Source organism: Mauremys reevesii, linkage group 16 (assembly GCF_016161935.1).
Source record: "Mauremys reevesii isolate NIE-2019 linkage group 16, ASM1616193v1, whole genome shotgun sequence".
In the NCBI taxonomy this organism is placed as follows: domain Eukaryota; kingdom Metazoa; phylum Chordata; order Testudines; family Geoemydidae; genus Mauremys; species Mauremys reevesii.
The window spans coordinates 32034706-32051171 of record NC_052638.1 but is presented as its reverse complement, the minus strand read 5'-3'; the positions used below and the strand labels follow the sequence as shown (position 1 = coordinate 32051171).

The window sequence follows — 16466 nt, the reverse complement described above, 5'->3', positions numbered from 1 at the left end:
GGAAAGCCCCCTGAAGTAATTACTAAAGTTTATTTAGCAGAATATGCACCTTCTTTATTCTGAAGTTATTAGTGTTATGATTCATGTTGTATGATCACTCAGACTACAACATTTTAAATAACTTGCTTTCTTCAGAGACACACAGAAATTAGTTTGTTTCAATTTGTGACCTAGACTGATATGAATTCATAACCAAGGGGAAACCACCACATGTCATTAATCCACTGGACCCAGCTTTGGTACCTGGAAAGCCCTTACTTTCCCTTCATAACTTTGAGAGCTTCCACAAATTCTTAAATAGCAGTTTAAGGGGCAAATGTCAGATTTAACATTGTAAGCTCTGGAAACCAATTTCTGTCCACAAAAAGAGACTTTGTATGGTCAACTCTCCATACATAACTTCAAGTCCTGGGATACTGATGTTTTTTAAAAAGCCCCAATTCCTGGAGTTATTACATGATAATCTCCTATTCCTCATGCAAAGAAAAGCTTGAAATTTCAAACCCTGAGGGCTCAAAATCCAGAAGGCAAATAAAATGAACCCCAATTATACATTTTCAAGGCTGGCAATATTGCTTACTAAACACCAGCAAATGTTATATGGCAGTGAGGGTCAGATTTGTAGAAGACCTCAGCACCCAGCAGATCCCACTCTTCCCATTAATCCACCAAAAAGTGCATTGCGAGGTTTGGCTGAGGGCCTCGTCTTTCAGATGATATACTCTAGCTCTTCATTCTTACTCAGTAGTATAGTGGTGCATGGGGGGAAGGCGGGAAATCTATTCTACCCCAAAATAAACCACTATTAATGTTTCAAACTGTCTTTTGTATTTAAATCATAAACAGAATAAGCCATACCACAGTGTGTGTTACTGGCCTGCTGGTGCATTTTAAGTGTCTGAAGCATTCAGATTGTTGTCTTGTGTTTCCCCACTTATCTGAGGCATGTATTAATAGGCTGGTGAAGCACTTTGCCTTGCCTTAATAATCACTAGTTATCAAACACTCTAATTCAGTCCTAAACAAAAATAAGTGATCAGAAATATACAAAATTAATCTAAAAACAACTAGGGCAGGATTTGCAAGAAAGCCTAAGGGAATTAGAAGTCCAACTCCTACTGAAATACAAAGATAGTCAATAGATTCCTTTGGATGTTTAAAAAAAATAAAAGGGAGATAAGAATGTGATGATGTCAGAATCTGGAATCAAAGGAAAATATGGCAAAACCAAGTTGTGATGGCTTCAGAAAGAAGCGTGGTTATGCAAGAGTTAAAACAGCCCACAGACAAATCCAAAGCATATTATTACTGGGCAGCACATTTCAGGCCTGATACTACAAATCTTAATCACACAGAGAACCGCATTCTTTTCCCCATCCAAAGAAAAGGAAATAGAGGGAAGTTTTAGTTCATTTAACTCATTGTTAATGGCAGTGTGAGAATTCTTTCATCAAAATAAGTGAAAGGAACATATTCATTCCTTATAGCTAATTAAATATTTTGTAGGGGCAAATCCAGGCACTCTCTCCAAACCCCAAGGCACCTTCCTGCAGTGAGGGGAGGCCCCAACCACAGAGCCCATTGGTTCTTAAATAGTGCCAGGCAAGGGGGGGTGGGGAGGAGGATAGAGACAGAACTCAGCTAGTCATGCAAGAGGGTCTGCACCCCATGTGCACCATGAAAAACAGCCCTGGCCACTTCCCCCATCGGGAGAGAAGAAGGAGGCATAACAAAAACAGGGGCATCTGGAATTACTAGTGATTCCAATGCTCTTCACAGCCCAGGAGAAAAATTAATCACCCTTTGTCCCCCATCTCACTGTTCAAGGGCCCAATCAATGCCCATTAATTGGACTTTGGATAGGGCTCCAAGGTCACAGGTGAGTTACCTCTACATATTGGGCCACCCACGGGTTCATTATGTATTATGAATTGCAACTTTGGATGTCTCAACTTCCTAAGTAACACGCTGTGAAGCTTGGGAGTTGTTTATTTTTTTAAATTATTTTATTTTAATTTGAGTCCAACTATATGCAGTAAATTACTCAAAGAAATTACAGAGAAAGATAAAAATCTTCATAAACCCTATAATCTCTAACTTCCAAAGCAGGTGAATTGATGTATAGGCTGCTCAAGATTTATCTTCTTTACTCTCTGTACTTAAAATAATATTTTAAAGTCATTTGCAGAACTGAAGATTTTGCTAAATCCTTATGAACTAGAGTTTTCCTCTTTGGTATACTACAATAAAACCTGCTTTAGGATTTACAGATAATGGCTTTATGCATTGAGAACAACAGAAAGGAAGTTATAGGTACTAAATATCTCTTGCATCCTAAGCAGTTTAAGCTAAGCATTTAGACTGTTTTCTTTATATAATTAAGGTCATTATAGGTGTGGATGTGTATAATTTTAAATTTGTGTACATGGCTGTGATGGAGGGTCTGGCCAAGAAATATGAATTATGAGCAGGTCCTCAAAAAAAAAAAAAAAAAGATCTTTACTGGGTTTTAACAAGAGGCCTAACTAAAACAAGAAACAACCAGAAAAGGGGATCTGAGCTGGGGCATAAGCATCTGAAAGGCAGCTATTAATCACTACTAGAGGGTTATTTGTGCCGTCTATGGTCCATTTCCTAATCTAGAAAGCAGTAAATCCAGACCCCATTGCATATGTAGATAACCGGAGAAAATGGGTTTGGAAAGCAGGAGTAAGTGATCCAAGAACACGGATCTTGATAAGAGATACCTGGACACAACAAAAGGCTTTTGGTATTTGGACATGGAAACTAACCCAGAGGAGGGGGCTTCAAAAATGGGTGCTGGGGATGGGAGGAAAAAAGTTTGTCTCTAGAAAGCAGCATAATGTTGACAGGCAGAGTGGTGTGAGAGGTGATTGCTTTCCAGGGCGGTAAATTATTTTCTGTAATGAGAGTGCCTTCTCTAGTTTAGTTTATGAGACATGTAAACCTAGATATGCTAAACAAATGGTTTATTTCATTTTCATTCTATTTTCTCTGTTTTTAATCAATCTAATTTTTGTTAAGATTACAGTGATATGGGTAATTTCCATGCAGCTGTCCCCAAAGAAGAGAGAACCCTTTAACTTCTAAGTAGAGGGGGTGACAGGTAAAGAGTTTTTGTAACCTATATTCCCTACCCCCTTTAGTCTCAATCAAAGAGCCATGAACAATTGTGTCCTATCCCAAAGAGCAGTGTTGCCACCAGGCAATGACAGGTGAATACAAGCTGAAAGACCGAGGAGGAAACAAGAGTTGGAAGTCATACTGGTCACCGTGTCAAACTAGCACACCATAAAATTAGACATAGCAGGAAAAGCTAATCAAATATTACCAAAATCAAAGAGAATCCCCTTTGCAGGACCAAGATACCTACTTGTTCCCATCAGGCCCAACAAATACTTCTCACTTACAATGGGAAAAAAAAATGGAACAGTCATGGTAGCTAGCAAAACTATTGGTTCAGAAATACCTAACAGTCTTAAAAGAGGCACACGTTCCAGATCTACTCAGAAGTAACAAGTGAAGTAACTTTCAATTCTTGATGGACAGCATACCAAATCAAAGTAATCAACTATGAAAAGCAAGCAAACACCACACTCACATAACAAATTTCAGAGAAAGTCTTGGAGTAAACAGTACTATTCAAAAATAATGGACAATTTCATAGCATCTATACCAGCAGGATATAAGTAGGCCATCTCTCTGGTTCCTCCAGGCAAGCAGCCCATCAGTGGCCATACACAAAGCATCACAAGAAATAATTTTCCAAAAGGAATAATTTCTTATCTGGCTATCCACTCCCTGTGGGCACATTCTCTTAAAGGGACAAATGTTGGAGGAGGGAAGAAATCTAAAACTTTTGTTTTGCTTGCTTATATAATCCAACCACTCCATCCTACTTACTCTTCCCTTTAGAGTATTAAAGGCTGTCAATACACTTCCCAGGATCTTATTAGTCTATGTGGTATTACTAGTACTCTGGAGGACATAAAAACAATATTAAAAATAAAGTTAACCATTATCTGATTATCTGAGTTAATATTGGTTGAGACATCTTTCTCAGCTTCCTTCAAGAAAACCAGATACCTCCTATGAACTGAAAAATGTTTATGTCTGGTCACCCCACTCCTCCTGTCCCCTCTCAATAAAAAGAAAAGCAGTTTTATGAGCACTTAATTGCTCATAGCAAAGTGCCTGCCACATTTTACTAGTGCATGGCTCCTAAGAAGTAAACATTAGATTTTAAATACTTAGTATTTTGGTTGGTCTTGAGATCTGGCTGCCTTAATTATCTTAATTCCAGAACTGCAATCCCTAGCAGATTATTTTTAAAGCCATCCTTACCTATACAAAAGTTAAAAGATTTTGGTAATGAAATCTTTAGCCATGGTAATTTTAATGACATTACCAAGCACAACCAGCCTCACCAAGTCAAATAGCCACTTTGTGAAAGACATTCTTATATCTTCAAATTCCACTTCTTCTGTAGTTCCCAGAATGTGCTTTGTTTCCATCTTTATTTTTCAACACCTTGTGGGCTTTACCATCTTTAATCAAGGGAGCTAAAATGTTCTCAGAGTCCATAGCCCTCACCTCACTGTTTCATCTTAAAAAAATTACCTATTGTAATATTATGTCTTGTATTTTATACACCCTTTTATGGATTAAATCCATGAACTTCTGAATCTGATTGTTTTCCCATGGTTTAAATCACACACAACCCCATTAATACCAGACTCTAAGATGCATCACTTATATAAAACTTTGCTACCTAATATCTCAAGCCATGGAATTCAACTGAAATCACCTCATTAGCTGTAAACACTTTGCCATAATTTTGCAATTATTTTGCTTTTGAGAACAGCATTATAGAAACAAAGATCAGATTTTTAGAATTGCACACATGCATAAGGTGCTTGTGCTGTTACCATAACTGACCACAAAAGTGACCAGTTCAATTTATACATGCCCATTTTCCCATTCAAAATTCTAGAAATCGGACCACAGATGTCGGCTTATCATCATTCGAGTTATAGCTCCAAATTCTTCACTGGTGAAACCATGAATATTTGAAATTGACAAATGTAAAGTAAACTAAAAGGATAATGAGCCAAACAAGTACTTGGAGAAAACAAGCAAAAACAAAATCTTTAAACTGATCAAAGGAGGAACAACATATTTCAGCAAGCAACTTCCTTAAATTTTATAACTACAAAACAGTTATTTGTTTCCCTTTCTTTCAGTGTTATACTCTAAATACACTCAGCAGCTAGGGTTAAAAATAAACACTATTGCACACAAAACTCACTCACTTTGGTTTCCATATCCCATCTAGCCATGGAAGAATTCCTCTACTGGCTAGATTAAGGCAATGTCCATCCCTTCTTTAGAACCAGTTTAGATCTAAAATATTTTAGTATTTGCTGCCTGCTTGCTAACATCCCTTTAGGTAACTCCCAAGGATATCAAGAAGATTTTTTATAATCATGCTTTGTGAAAATATGCACACTAATGCATAGTAATAGGTATCCTATCTGAACAGTGCATTAGAAAATGGGCAGTTATTCATGATGTAAAGTAGCCTAAACAGATAGAAAATGCTTTAAACAAAGGAACGAAAATGATCTTTTTAATTTGAATGTTTAATAACTGAACTATTTAAAAACAAATACATTTCACACTTTCTTTCAGGTTCTACATTATCTCAACAGCAAAACCATCAATAGAGCACAATAAAAGGGATCACAAACCACTAACTCTATTTAACAGTAGATTTTTGTACCTTTCAGATAAAGACATGTTGCTGACCAGAATTACTGTCAGGATTATTTTATACTATTCCATTGTCTTTGCATCAGTGACACTCATTCTTAAAATATAAATAAACTGCTCACTCGCAAAACTGAGATTTACCAAGTTAAAAAATTAAGTTGTACAGATCAGAAATGTAATCATGGGAGACAAGCTCAGAGTTTTTCAATCACTATGGGGCTGCATCAATTTAAAGTCATGTTACATTAAAGAGAAAAACGTCTGGGAAAGTCTCCCAGTTGTCACTTTAGATTAGATTTGTTGTTGTTATCAGACTGTGCATTTTGTAGGCTTTTTTTACATTTTAAATATATTGCCTAATGCAGGCACACAGTAACATGTAACATATGACTATCTATCAGATTGCCCAGAGATTAGGAGTCTGTGCAAATTAACTTTAAGTCTAAAAAATGCACATCTGTTCTAGAAGCCTATTAACATATTAACATTAACTAATTACCTCAGAGTAATGTAACATACTGTGACTCAACTCAACTTTTTTTTTTTAAATACTGCTACATTTAATTTAACAGTTATAAAAAAATCAATTTGTGATCTCTCTCATTTCGCCGATTCTAGCATGCAGAAGGCAAATGGAAAACCTCATTTTCTACATCCAGATTCCAAGTCAAGCTCTGCATCTATCTTTGCACGAAGCTCTTGTTAAGCGTCATGTAAGTGCCATCTTGTGCTCGGCTATTCTCTAAACATAAAACTGCATGAATGAAACATTCTGAGAGCAGCTCTCTCAAATTGGTAAAACTGGAAGTACTAAGTTCTGGTCATAAATGCAGGGCCGCCCAGAGGGGGGGGCAAGAGGGGCAATTTGCCCCAGGCCCCGAGCCCCACGGGGGCCCCCACCAGAGTTTTTCAGGGCCCCCGGAGCGGGGTCCTTCACTCCCTCCAGGGGGGCCCGGCAAACTCTTGTGCGGCCGGGCGCAGGAGTTTCTGCCGCTCCCGGTCTTCGCTGGCGGGGGGTCCTTCCGCCCCGGGGCGGAAGGACCCCCCGCCGGTGAATTACCGCCGAAGTTCAGCCCGGTCTTCGGCGGTAATTCGGCGGCGGGGGGCCCTTCCGTTCCGGACCCGCCGCTGCAGTGCCCCGAAGGCCCGCGGCGGGGCCCCCACCGCCGAATTACCGCCGAAGACCGGGCTGCACTTCGGCGGCGGGTCCCGCTTCAGCGGTAATTCGGCGGCGGGGGCCCTGCCGCGGGTCTTCGGGGCACTTCGGCGGCGGGTCCCGGAACGGAAGGACCCCCCGCCGCCGAAGACCCCGGGCCCCCGGAATCCTCTGGGCGGCCCTGCATAAATGTGTCCTATTTTGCTCCAAATACTATGGCCTGCATTCTCATTACTATATGACAAAACTGTCATATAGTACTCTGTATGCAGAACAGAGCTGTACTCAATATGCCCTGAGTGAGAAGGCCCCATAACCAAAACCTTAGTCTTGAATGCCTGGGAATCAGGGCTGGACACAAGCCAGAAAGGGAGGGAGGGAAAGGGGCTCCAACTTCATGAAAGAATCCTACTTCGTGATTATTCTTCTCCACTGAAGGCGGCTGAACATAAAGGACTAGGTTCTGATGCCCTTACTCATGCTGAGTAGCATTTTGTTTCACAAATGCCCCCCATTTACTTTAATGGGACTATTTGTGCAGTAAGGTGTTATCCACTGTAGGCAATGGTATAAGTAGCAGGTCCATAATCGGGGTATTCAGTAACATACAGGGTCTGGCGGAAGATTGAAGTTTTACTTGAGCACTACTAAAAGTGAAAAATTTTAGTTCGTGTCTCCACATTTTCTTACTGAACTCTGATTTATTGCATTAATCAGCGCCTCTGACAATCAGTATAATAAGGAGAATTGTCTATCACAAATGGATTCTTGAACATTATGTCCAATCACAACGCAGAATATTAACTCTCAAAAAGACAAATGTAGCAAAATCATTAAACACTTTGCTAGACGTGATTATTTTCAAGCAAATACCCAAATTGTAAGAGAAATTACAGCACAGATGGATTGCTGACTGATCTGATTTATACATATATGTGTCTGCTTGAAGTGTAAAATATATTAGATGATTTCCCCCAGGGGTGTGTCTATTTGAATTAAATTTTTGAAACAATTCTGAAGTCTAACAGTAAAGCAATATGAGGGTAACCCTCCTGCCAGGTATTGCAGGCAGCAAAAAGAATCAGGTCCAAATATCTAGGAGTTCCTCTTGAAATTAACACATACTACCAGCTCAAGCTGCCACCCAGAAACTTGGGAAGAACTAAAGACCTTCCCTGGACACCCTTAAGAGGCAATACTGAGTCTATATATAAAACAAGGAAAGAACAAAGGGGAAAAAGGAACACAGCATTCATTTGGGAAAACAAAACAATCAGTGATACTTTCATATGAATAATAAGTAAAGCATCCACCTCCATGCCATCTTTACAGTAGTCCTTGGCCTCAGTTTCCCAACCCACCAGACACTTCCCCCTTCCCCTCTGCTGCACCCCACTCACTGTTTGTTGTCTGTGGCTAGTGAAGTACCAGAGGCCAGGAATGCACTCAGGCAAGTCCATCTCCAGCCCGAAGGGCTTATTGCTGCTTGTTTCCCTTGGGAAGATACCTTGTCGCCACTTCTGTGTCACTTCTAGTCACAATGTTGACTCTGCACCATCACAACTGCATGGTCTCTCACCAGGATACTGCCTCTATGCCATCCCTCAATCTATAGCCTCTCTCACTGTTCTGTTGCCTCTAACAGTGATGCCAAGTCCAGGTCCCTCTGGCTCATAAGTCCAGCTGTAGTGATTACTCCTCTAGTGCTATTAGATAGGAGCATCTGGTCACCATCTCTACAATGCCAGACCAAGGTCCTGACTAGAGTTCACTCAGCTCTGTCTTTACACTTTGGAGGGAGTTAAAAGGCATATAGGACCTAAAGGACCTTTGAGCAGAGTGTTTGCCACCAAGGATTTACTCCTCACCACAAAGTAGGAGCCCATTTCCCCCAAGGCTTGCGTCCAGTCCTACTTACCAATCATTCAAGATTAAAGTTTTGGTTATGGTGACTCCTCTTCCGGGGCATATTAAGAACAGTTCTGTTGCCCTTTTGTCATACAACAATGAGAATGTTTCCTTACCCCCCATAACCAAAACTTAAATCTTAACCAAAATGTTCACACTGGATGGATGAGTAAAAATATGCAAATAAGGTTTAACTCATTCTATCTTGTTCTCTGGTTCACCACTAGATGGCCAAGGGGCAGGGCTGGGGCAGTACAGCCGCCAGAGGAGCTGCTGGCATTCTGCTCCTTTCCCCACTGCCCCTCCCGGCAGGAAAAGAGCAGAACCCCCAACCGCCCCTCCCCACCCTTCCAGGGAGCTGCGTCTCCTCCGGCTCCGTCTGTACAGCAGCACCCCCTTCACAGGACAGGGCTGGGGTGGTACAGCCACCAGAGGAGCTGCCGGTGTTCTGCTCCTTTCCCCGCTGCGGTTTCCCGGGAACTGGAGCAGAATGTAGGGCCACCCGAAGGCCCCACACCAGCAGCTCCTCCGGTGCGACTGCTGTACCGCCCCCAGCCCTGCCTCCCCAGCGGGGCTGGCTGCTGTACTGCCAGAGGAGACCCTGCTTGAAATCGCTGGGGTGGTAGAGCCACGCCAGAGAAGCTGCAGGGGTGGGGCTGCCCAGCGGCTCCACGCTCTGCTCCTTTTGCCGCTGCAGTTACGAAGTCTCCAGCACAGCAGGAGGAGGACAGAGCACCCCACCCTCCCTAGGTAAGGGTGTGGATCATGGGGAGGAGAAGGGGAGACCATGGGGGCCCCAGGTTGGGGGCAGGCTGGGGAGGAGTGATGTGGAGGGTCACATGGCCCCCGTGGCATCCCCACCCCCTGTACTGGTAAGAAATGGATTCCACTTGCACCACTGCTGTTGATGCACTTTAACATAGCGCTGTTTGAAGAATACTGCATTAAAGAACCTTTAGTGCACACCAGCAAGGTCTACACAGACAAATTAAATCACATCCCTGTAGAACACGTTACCCCACCATGCAGACAGGCCTTTAGTTATCAGTCTCAGCAGAGAGGTCTAGATTTGAATGTGGATAGATACTAAATTACCCTTCAGCTCCTATATATAGTTCTTCTAATTCTCGGTTAAAGGCATTATTTGGAAGGCCTTTGCTATGTGGAAGCTTACAGTTCATAGCTTTCTGTCTGGAGCCCACCGATACTAGAGATACGTAGAGGGCCAAAAATCTCCAGGGGCTGTTTTTCTGGTACCTTTTGACAATCACCGAATTCATACACATTTCCAAAAGAAAAAAATAGAAAATTTTCAAATTAACAAGTGATCTTTTTAAATAGATTCAAGCCCAAGGTGGTTATTTCAGGAGTGGACTAAATGTTTAAGCATGGTGATGACCACCATAAACAAGATGCCTTTTATTCTAAAGGGTGGCAGCCAGAATCAGCTATGTTTTAGCATAACATATCTTTAATCTAACACTGTAGTCCTAAATCCGTTCTGGTTTTAGAAATGCCTCCCAGTTATTTCAGTTTTATCAGTGAAGAAAATGAAATAAAAAAAATGTTTCATACTTAACACCAAACAGATCACTTTATCCCAAAAGACATGTTTAAATAATTCAGCTGTTAAAAAAAACCTTTAACTATAAATGTACTACAAAAAGAAATTAACACGGCCGTAGGAAAAGTAGATAACATTTTTCTAAAGCTTTTTGATATGCTACTTTTTAGAATTAAATCTAAAGTGAACTAATATTTTTAAATGAGACATTCAACACCCTTCAAATGATGTAGTAACATTTGTGCCCATTCTGGAATGCTTCAGAATTTTGGCTACAGAGAAATTTATCAACACATTAAAAGACAACATTAGAATCTGTACAGAATTCTAGAATGGATACTTCAATAGGATTTGGCAACAAAAGAGCAAGTACTCGTTAACACCCAGTATAAATATGCAGCAGTTAGCTCCATCACAAACTTTGTCACAACATATCACAGCAAAATAACATTTCCTCCCCTCAACAACTTAAAAGTTTCCAGGGCTTTATCACCAAGCAGTCTGTTTGCATTCTCCAATACAAACTGACAATCTAGTGATGCAGTACATTCAAAATTCTCTGTAGTATTGACTGCCTGAAGCTGATGCTCCCTTGCTAAATGCAATGCAGTTCAATTAACAGCTCTTCAATATACAATTTAATTTTTCTTTCATCTTGATCCATGGCCCCGCTTGAAATAAGGAATGCTGGAATAGATGTACTTTGAATACTGAAGCAAGTCTTTATAAATAAACCTATCACGCTTGTAATGATTTCTGTCATAAGATGACAAAATAGATGAACCGGAATGTCTTGGTCTTTACGGCTTAGGTGTCATTTTTCTCAACATCACTAATATTGTGGGGCGGGGTTTCCCCTTAAAACCTCCCTCAAGAATACTCCCCCTCTCCTTCAGCAGCATCTGCTGCTGTTTCTGAAAATGTCTTTGTTTTTTGCTTGGCCATTCTTCAGAAAGAATAGAAAAAAAATACCATTCTACTGCCTGTTTATGAGTGCAAGACAAGTAACTTATAAGGCCTCAATCCTGCATCTGGATTCACTAGTATAGTTCCCTGTAACTCCACACTCATTTATGTCATTTGAATGGGACTCCAAATAGTCAAAGGGGCTCCAAATAGATGATCCTAATGGAGAACCTTTGGTTAAATATATTGTAAGGGTCACAGCTGTGGACTGAAGAATACACATATCGCTGTCAATGCTATCCAGAACATTTTTCCCAAATTCAGTGTAGACATATTTGTGCACAGTTATTCATTCTAAGTTATACAGGCAATTTCACAAGCAAAAACAAGTTTAGTTTCACCTAAAGAAATGAAATACTGCATTTAAAAGTTATTCTAGAGTGAGACATCTTAGAAGCAAAGTATTAATAACTCTTGCACTATGCATGTACAAGGAAACATTGTGAATAAGTCCATTTCTCATTGGTATACTATACACTTTCAAAATGGTAGGATTTACTACAGTTCATCAGAAAGGAAAACATTCTGCTTTGGACCAGAGGCATTTTTACTCTTTAAACATATTCATAAAAATAAACACATTGCCTTAGTTACAAAAGAAGCAGTACTGACATGGATGTCTAACAATCAGCATGAGATGTGTTGGAAAGTAACAGGGGCCCACTGAATAAACCTAAGCAGCAGTTGATGTATAGTAATCGGTTTCAGATAAAACTAGCAAAATTGCCTTTTTCCAAGTGATATACTAATGTATAGTAAAATATGGACGTTCACTATAAAATTACTGCATTTGTATCCAGATTTATAAAGGTTTCATTACAAATGAGTTTTTACATAAGCCTTTTTAGTTAGGTGTTTTTTCCTTCTTACTAAATCAGTTCATATATTTATGTTATGATTTTGAACAATACATAGAGCCCCTTAAAATTTGAGCTGGTATGTTACCTATAGTAAGTGTTTATTATCGTCATCCAATTTCTTATCTGTTTTTATTTCTAGCTGTACTTTTTAAAAAATCTTAAATCAGTTTTGTGTTTTTAATTGTGAGAGAAACAGCACTGAGCCTGTACAGTAATTAACTTGTCATTACTTCGAATAACTACACTAATTGGTATGTTCTCTAAATCTGCAACACTGCAAAATTAAAAATAAATAAAGATATAATTTATAACTAATCTATACTTACAATTAAAGTTAGTTTCAAGATTTATTTCATTCTATTTTTTACTAGCTACAACACACAGTAAATGAGGTGTACCATGTTCTGCTTTGCAAACACCTAGATTATAAAATGTAATTACACAAATTAATTAGAAATGAATGCATATATTTATGCCTTTGTTTGCAACCATAACATATTAAATATGACAAAATTAAGGAGCAGCTCCTGAAAATAAAATCAAATATTGTATCATTTTTATAACATCAATTTTGTGGGGTTGCCTTTCATTTTACTAAGTGCAATAACCGTGAATATAACTTTCAATAAATGTATTTTTTAACATTTAAAGTACGTATTAGAATATGTAACTGAGGCCATTACATAAGCCCATTAACAAGGGAATGTGCTGATGGGCGACAGGTCACCTTTTAGAATCATTACTTGAGACAAGAACCTCAGATTAAATCAGTTCCCCATCCTCCATGCTTTAGAGGTGAAATGCATCCCCTGTGCAGAGGGGCACCATGAGGCCCATGCATCGATTAAATTCCACTGATGTTCTATTTTGAGGGTTTAACTGTTTTGTGTAGGCTTTGTGCTGGTCCCCTGCATGGTGGAAATTCCATCACAGGTGAAATTTTTTTCTTTTGGTAGCAAGCAACCCACAGAATAAACTGTACAATTCTGAGCAAACAAGAATTGTGCATATACAGAGTTTAGGCTGGGCTAAACGGGTATACTATCCTGGCAAAGCTCTCCTAGTAAGGATGGATCTCATAACAGCAAACTTGCACTTTTGCTAGTATACCTTAATCCTGGCCTAAGATTACAAGCTCTTAGGGGCAGAGACCATCTTTGTTTGTATAGTGCCTAGCACAACAGAGGTGGGGGACCTCTAAGCACTTAATATTATGTGACTCTGCCTGACAGCACTTATCAAAATAAACAATACTTGACACCTTTTTAAAGGGCCAAGTGCTGTTCCCATTAAAGTCAATGACAGCTTTACTATAGATTTCAATGGGACCATGACACGGCACTCAGGGAGTGCAGAAGGCTATAAGGCCAGGTTTACTCCACAGACTTTTGCTGGTATAACTATGTCAGTCGGGGGGTGAGGAGGTGTGATCTTTGACCAACACAGCAGTGCCACCAAAAACCCCTAGTGTAGCCACATTTATATTGGCAAAACTATGCTTAAACTGATATCGCTTTTTTTCGCTCAGAGGGGACTGAAATAAGCTAAACTGGCAAAAGTGGGTTTGTTGATATAAACTGCACCCCATAGGAGTGCTTTGCTGATATAACTATACTGCCAAAGTGCTTCTAGTGTAGACACGGCCTAAGAGGACGTCCCTGCTGCAGAAGTAACCCAGCCCTGTTCTACAGTTGAAACTTAGATTGACATACTTAGAGTGCTCAGAGGTACGAAAAATCCACAGCCCTGAGCGCCAGACCTAATTTGGTCTAGATTGATGGAAAAATACTTCCATTGATCTAGCTGCCATCAGTCAGGGAGGTGGAGTTCCTACAGAGATGGAAAAACCATTGCTGTATGCTGGATTCCTATGGGGTTATGCTGGCATAGCTACCTGCACCATAGCTATGCCGCTATAGTGCCTGTAGCGTAGACATGGCCCCAAGTTCTTACTCAGGTGTGGCACCTCATCTCCCTCCCATCCACACACCATACCTCTGATCCAAGTTTAGTGGTGTTTTCAGACTGGGCTAATTCACCCATCCTGCAGTATAGACTAACATCCAGGTGTTGCTTTCACCTGGGGTGATAATCCACCCACTTTGCAGTGAGGACACAGGTTACCATACCCAAGTATTGACAGTCCTCCAATTCCTTCCCACAATTCCTCTGTGTGCCCAGGAAAGACAAATTCTCCCATAAATAACTGGGAAACAATCTTAGCAATACAAAGAACCATAGGATGTGCCTCCAGAAGTCCTAGTGACATACACAGGTGAGTGCAGCACCACCGAGGACACAGTAATGTGACTGTTGCTTTGCAGTGCTGCTGCTCACACCCAGGCTAGGTGAAACTAGGGACCCAGACCCAGGTGCCAATCAGAGTTAACACTGCACTGAACACATACCCTAAAAAGTCATTGGGTGGAATTCACTCCATGCCGTACAATACTGTACCATTCACTTTGTTCCAATTAAATCCTCTAAAGACCAAGCTTGGAGATAAAGGGGTTCAGCTTCTTGTGCTGACCGTCACCACTCTGTGAATTTTACCTAATGTGAATACCAAAGTCAAGTCTGAATGGGGAGCTGCTGGAACACAATATTGTTCAGGTGGAGTCATCTGCTCTTCTGGTGTCAAGCCATATCCTGGGTGGCTAGAGAAGTCCCACTATGATACAGAGAAAGAAAAAATCTGACAGTTTCCTCAAATAACTTTTCTAATGTGAAGCAAACCTTCCCACAGATGCTGCAAACAAGACTGCTCACTGCACCCCACAGTCTAGTGGCACATCTCCTAAAATACAATTTAAATAGACCTGACAAACAAAGGTGGGGGGGGGGACTTATATGAGAGTATTATTATCCTCATTTTACACATGTTGGAACCTAGGCACAAAGAAATTAAGTGATTTGCCGAAGGTCAAACAGGAAGCCTGTGGCAGAGCTGGGAGATAAACTCAAGTCTCAATCCCTTAACCACAAGGCAATCCTTCCATTCCAGGAATTTAATATTTTTATGTAATGATCAAACTTTAATTTTAAAGTTTATCCTGTATCTCAGTGATCTCAAATGAAATAAGGAAAAGAAAAACTATGAACAAGCTCAGCATACTATAACTTATTTTTACCACCTCTTTATAAAGTTATATATTGAGTAATAAAGCTGCTCCTGCAAAATGATGCACTGAGAATCTTTACCAGGACGAAATTAATAGAGGCTTACTGCAAAGATTGCAACATTTGGATTGCATTTTCAATCTAGCTTTCCCTCTTCAAATAAAGTATTGCTGAAGGAACAAGAGTTGCCATTTAGAAAACACCAAAGTAAATGTTTACCTTTTAATTGTAAGGTTAGCATTATAAGCAATCCATTCTGGTTCAGAATGCTCACCTGGCATGTCACAAGTAAAATGAGAATGAATTTTTAACAACATGAATTGCATTCAGAAATAATATTTTCCCCAATAGCACAATCAGAAATGCACATACACGAAGTGCTTCCCTCCAGCACAAAAACCAGAAAGGAGCAGGAGCAGCATAAAGATTTTTCAATTACCTTATTTCATAACGAATGGACAGTTATACATTGGACAATCCCCCTCAACGCAGCTCATATAAAGCCAGACCTAATAACAATGCCAGATTTTCTAAAACAAGCATGCAAAAGTGCACATATTATTTTGCAAGTGGCAGACTTGCATGAATGTATGGAAGTTTGTACACAAGCAAGATGGGATCGGTGCATACCTTACTTGGGCACCCAAGTTAAGCATATGCATGTGTGTGCAGCTATATACTAAAAATCTGGCCCCTTAAAGACAAATCTTTCTACATGCTTAACAGATCTAGGGTCTGATCCAAAGCCCATTGAAGTAAAAGGAAGTGGGCTTTGGATCAGACCCTAACTAAAATAATGTGGCACTATGCAGAAGAACATAATACACCACTCAGATACACCTTTTCCTTACAGCCACTTGTGCAGTGGACTTACAGAGCAACTCGTGCATTATCACTAAGTGCCATAAAGAAACCATTCTGCATGCCAAAACACCTTAACCACAGGGTAGTCAATAGGTGGACCGCAGGCCAAATCTGGCCCGCCAGACACTTTAAAAAGATTTTGTGGTCTGTTCAATTTACTTAATCTTATCATTGTTATTTTTGCTGGAGTCTGGACCTTGCCCAAGACATTTGGATCTTGACGAAAAATAACTGA

The 16466-nt window shown here is 40.2% G+C and overlaps 1 protein-coding gene across 16 annotated transcripts in view; it reads right to left on the bottom strand.

Annotated features, from left to right (window-relative positions):
- Positions 1-16466, bottom strand: part of WWOX (WW domain containing oxidoreductase) — a 635942-nt gene that overhangs the window by 559085 nt on the left and 60391 nt on the right. The window contains exon 6 of one of the 16 annotated variants that reach the window (XM_039503889.1): positions 12861-14918. The exons of the other annotated variants lie outside the window; for them this stretch is intronic. Coding sequence (XP_039359823.1) covers positions 14760-14918 — 159 coding nt within the window. The 3' untranslated portion in view covers positions 12861-14759. Of the gene's footprint in view, positions 1-12860; positions 14919-16466 lie in introns of those variants that run through there. 16 annotated transcript variants of the gene reach the window in all.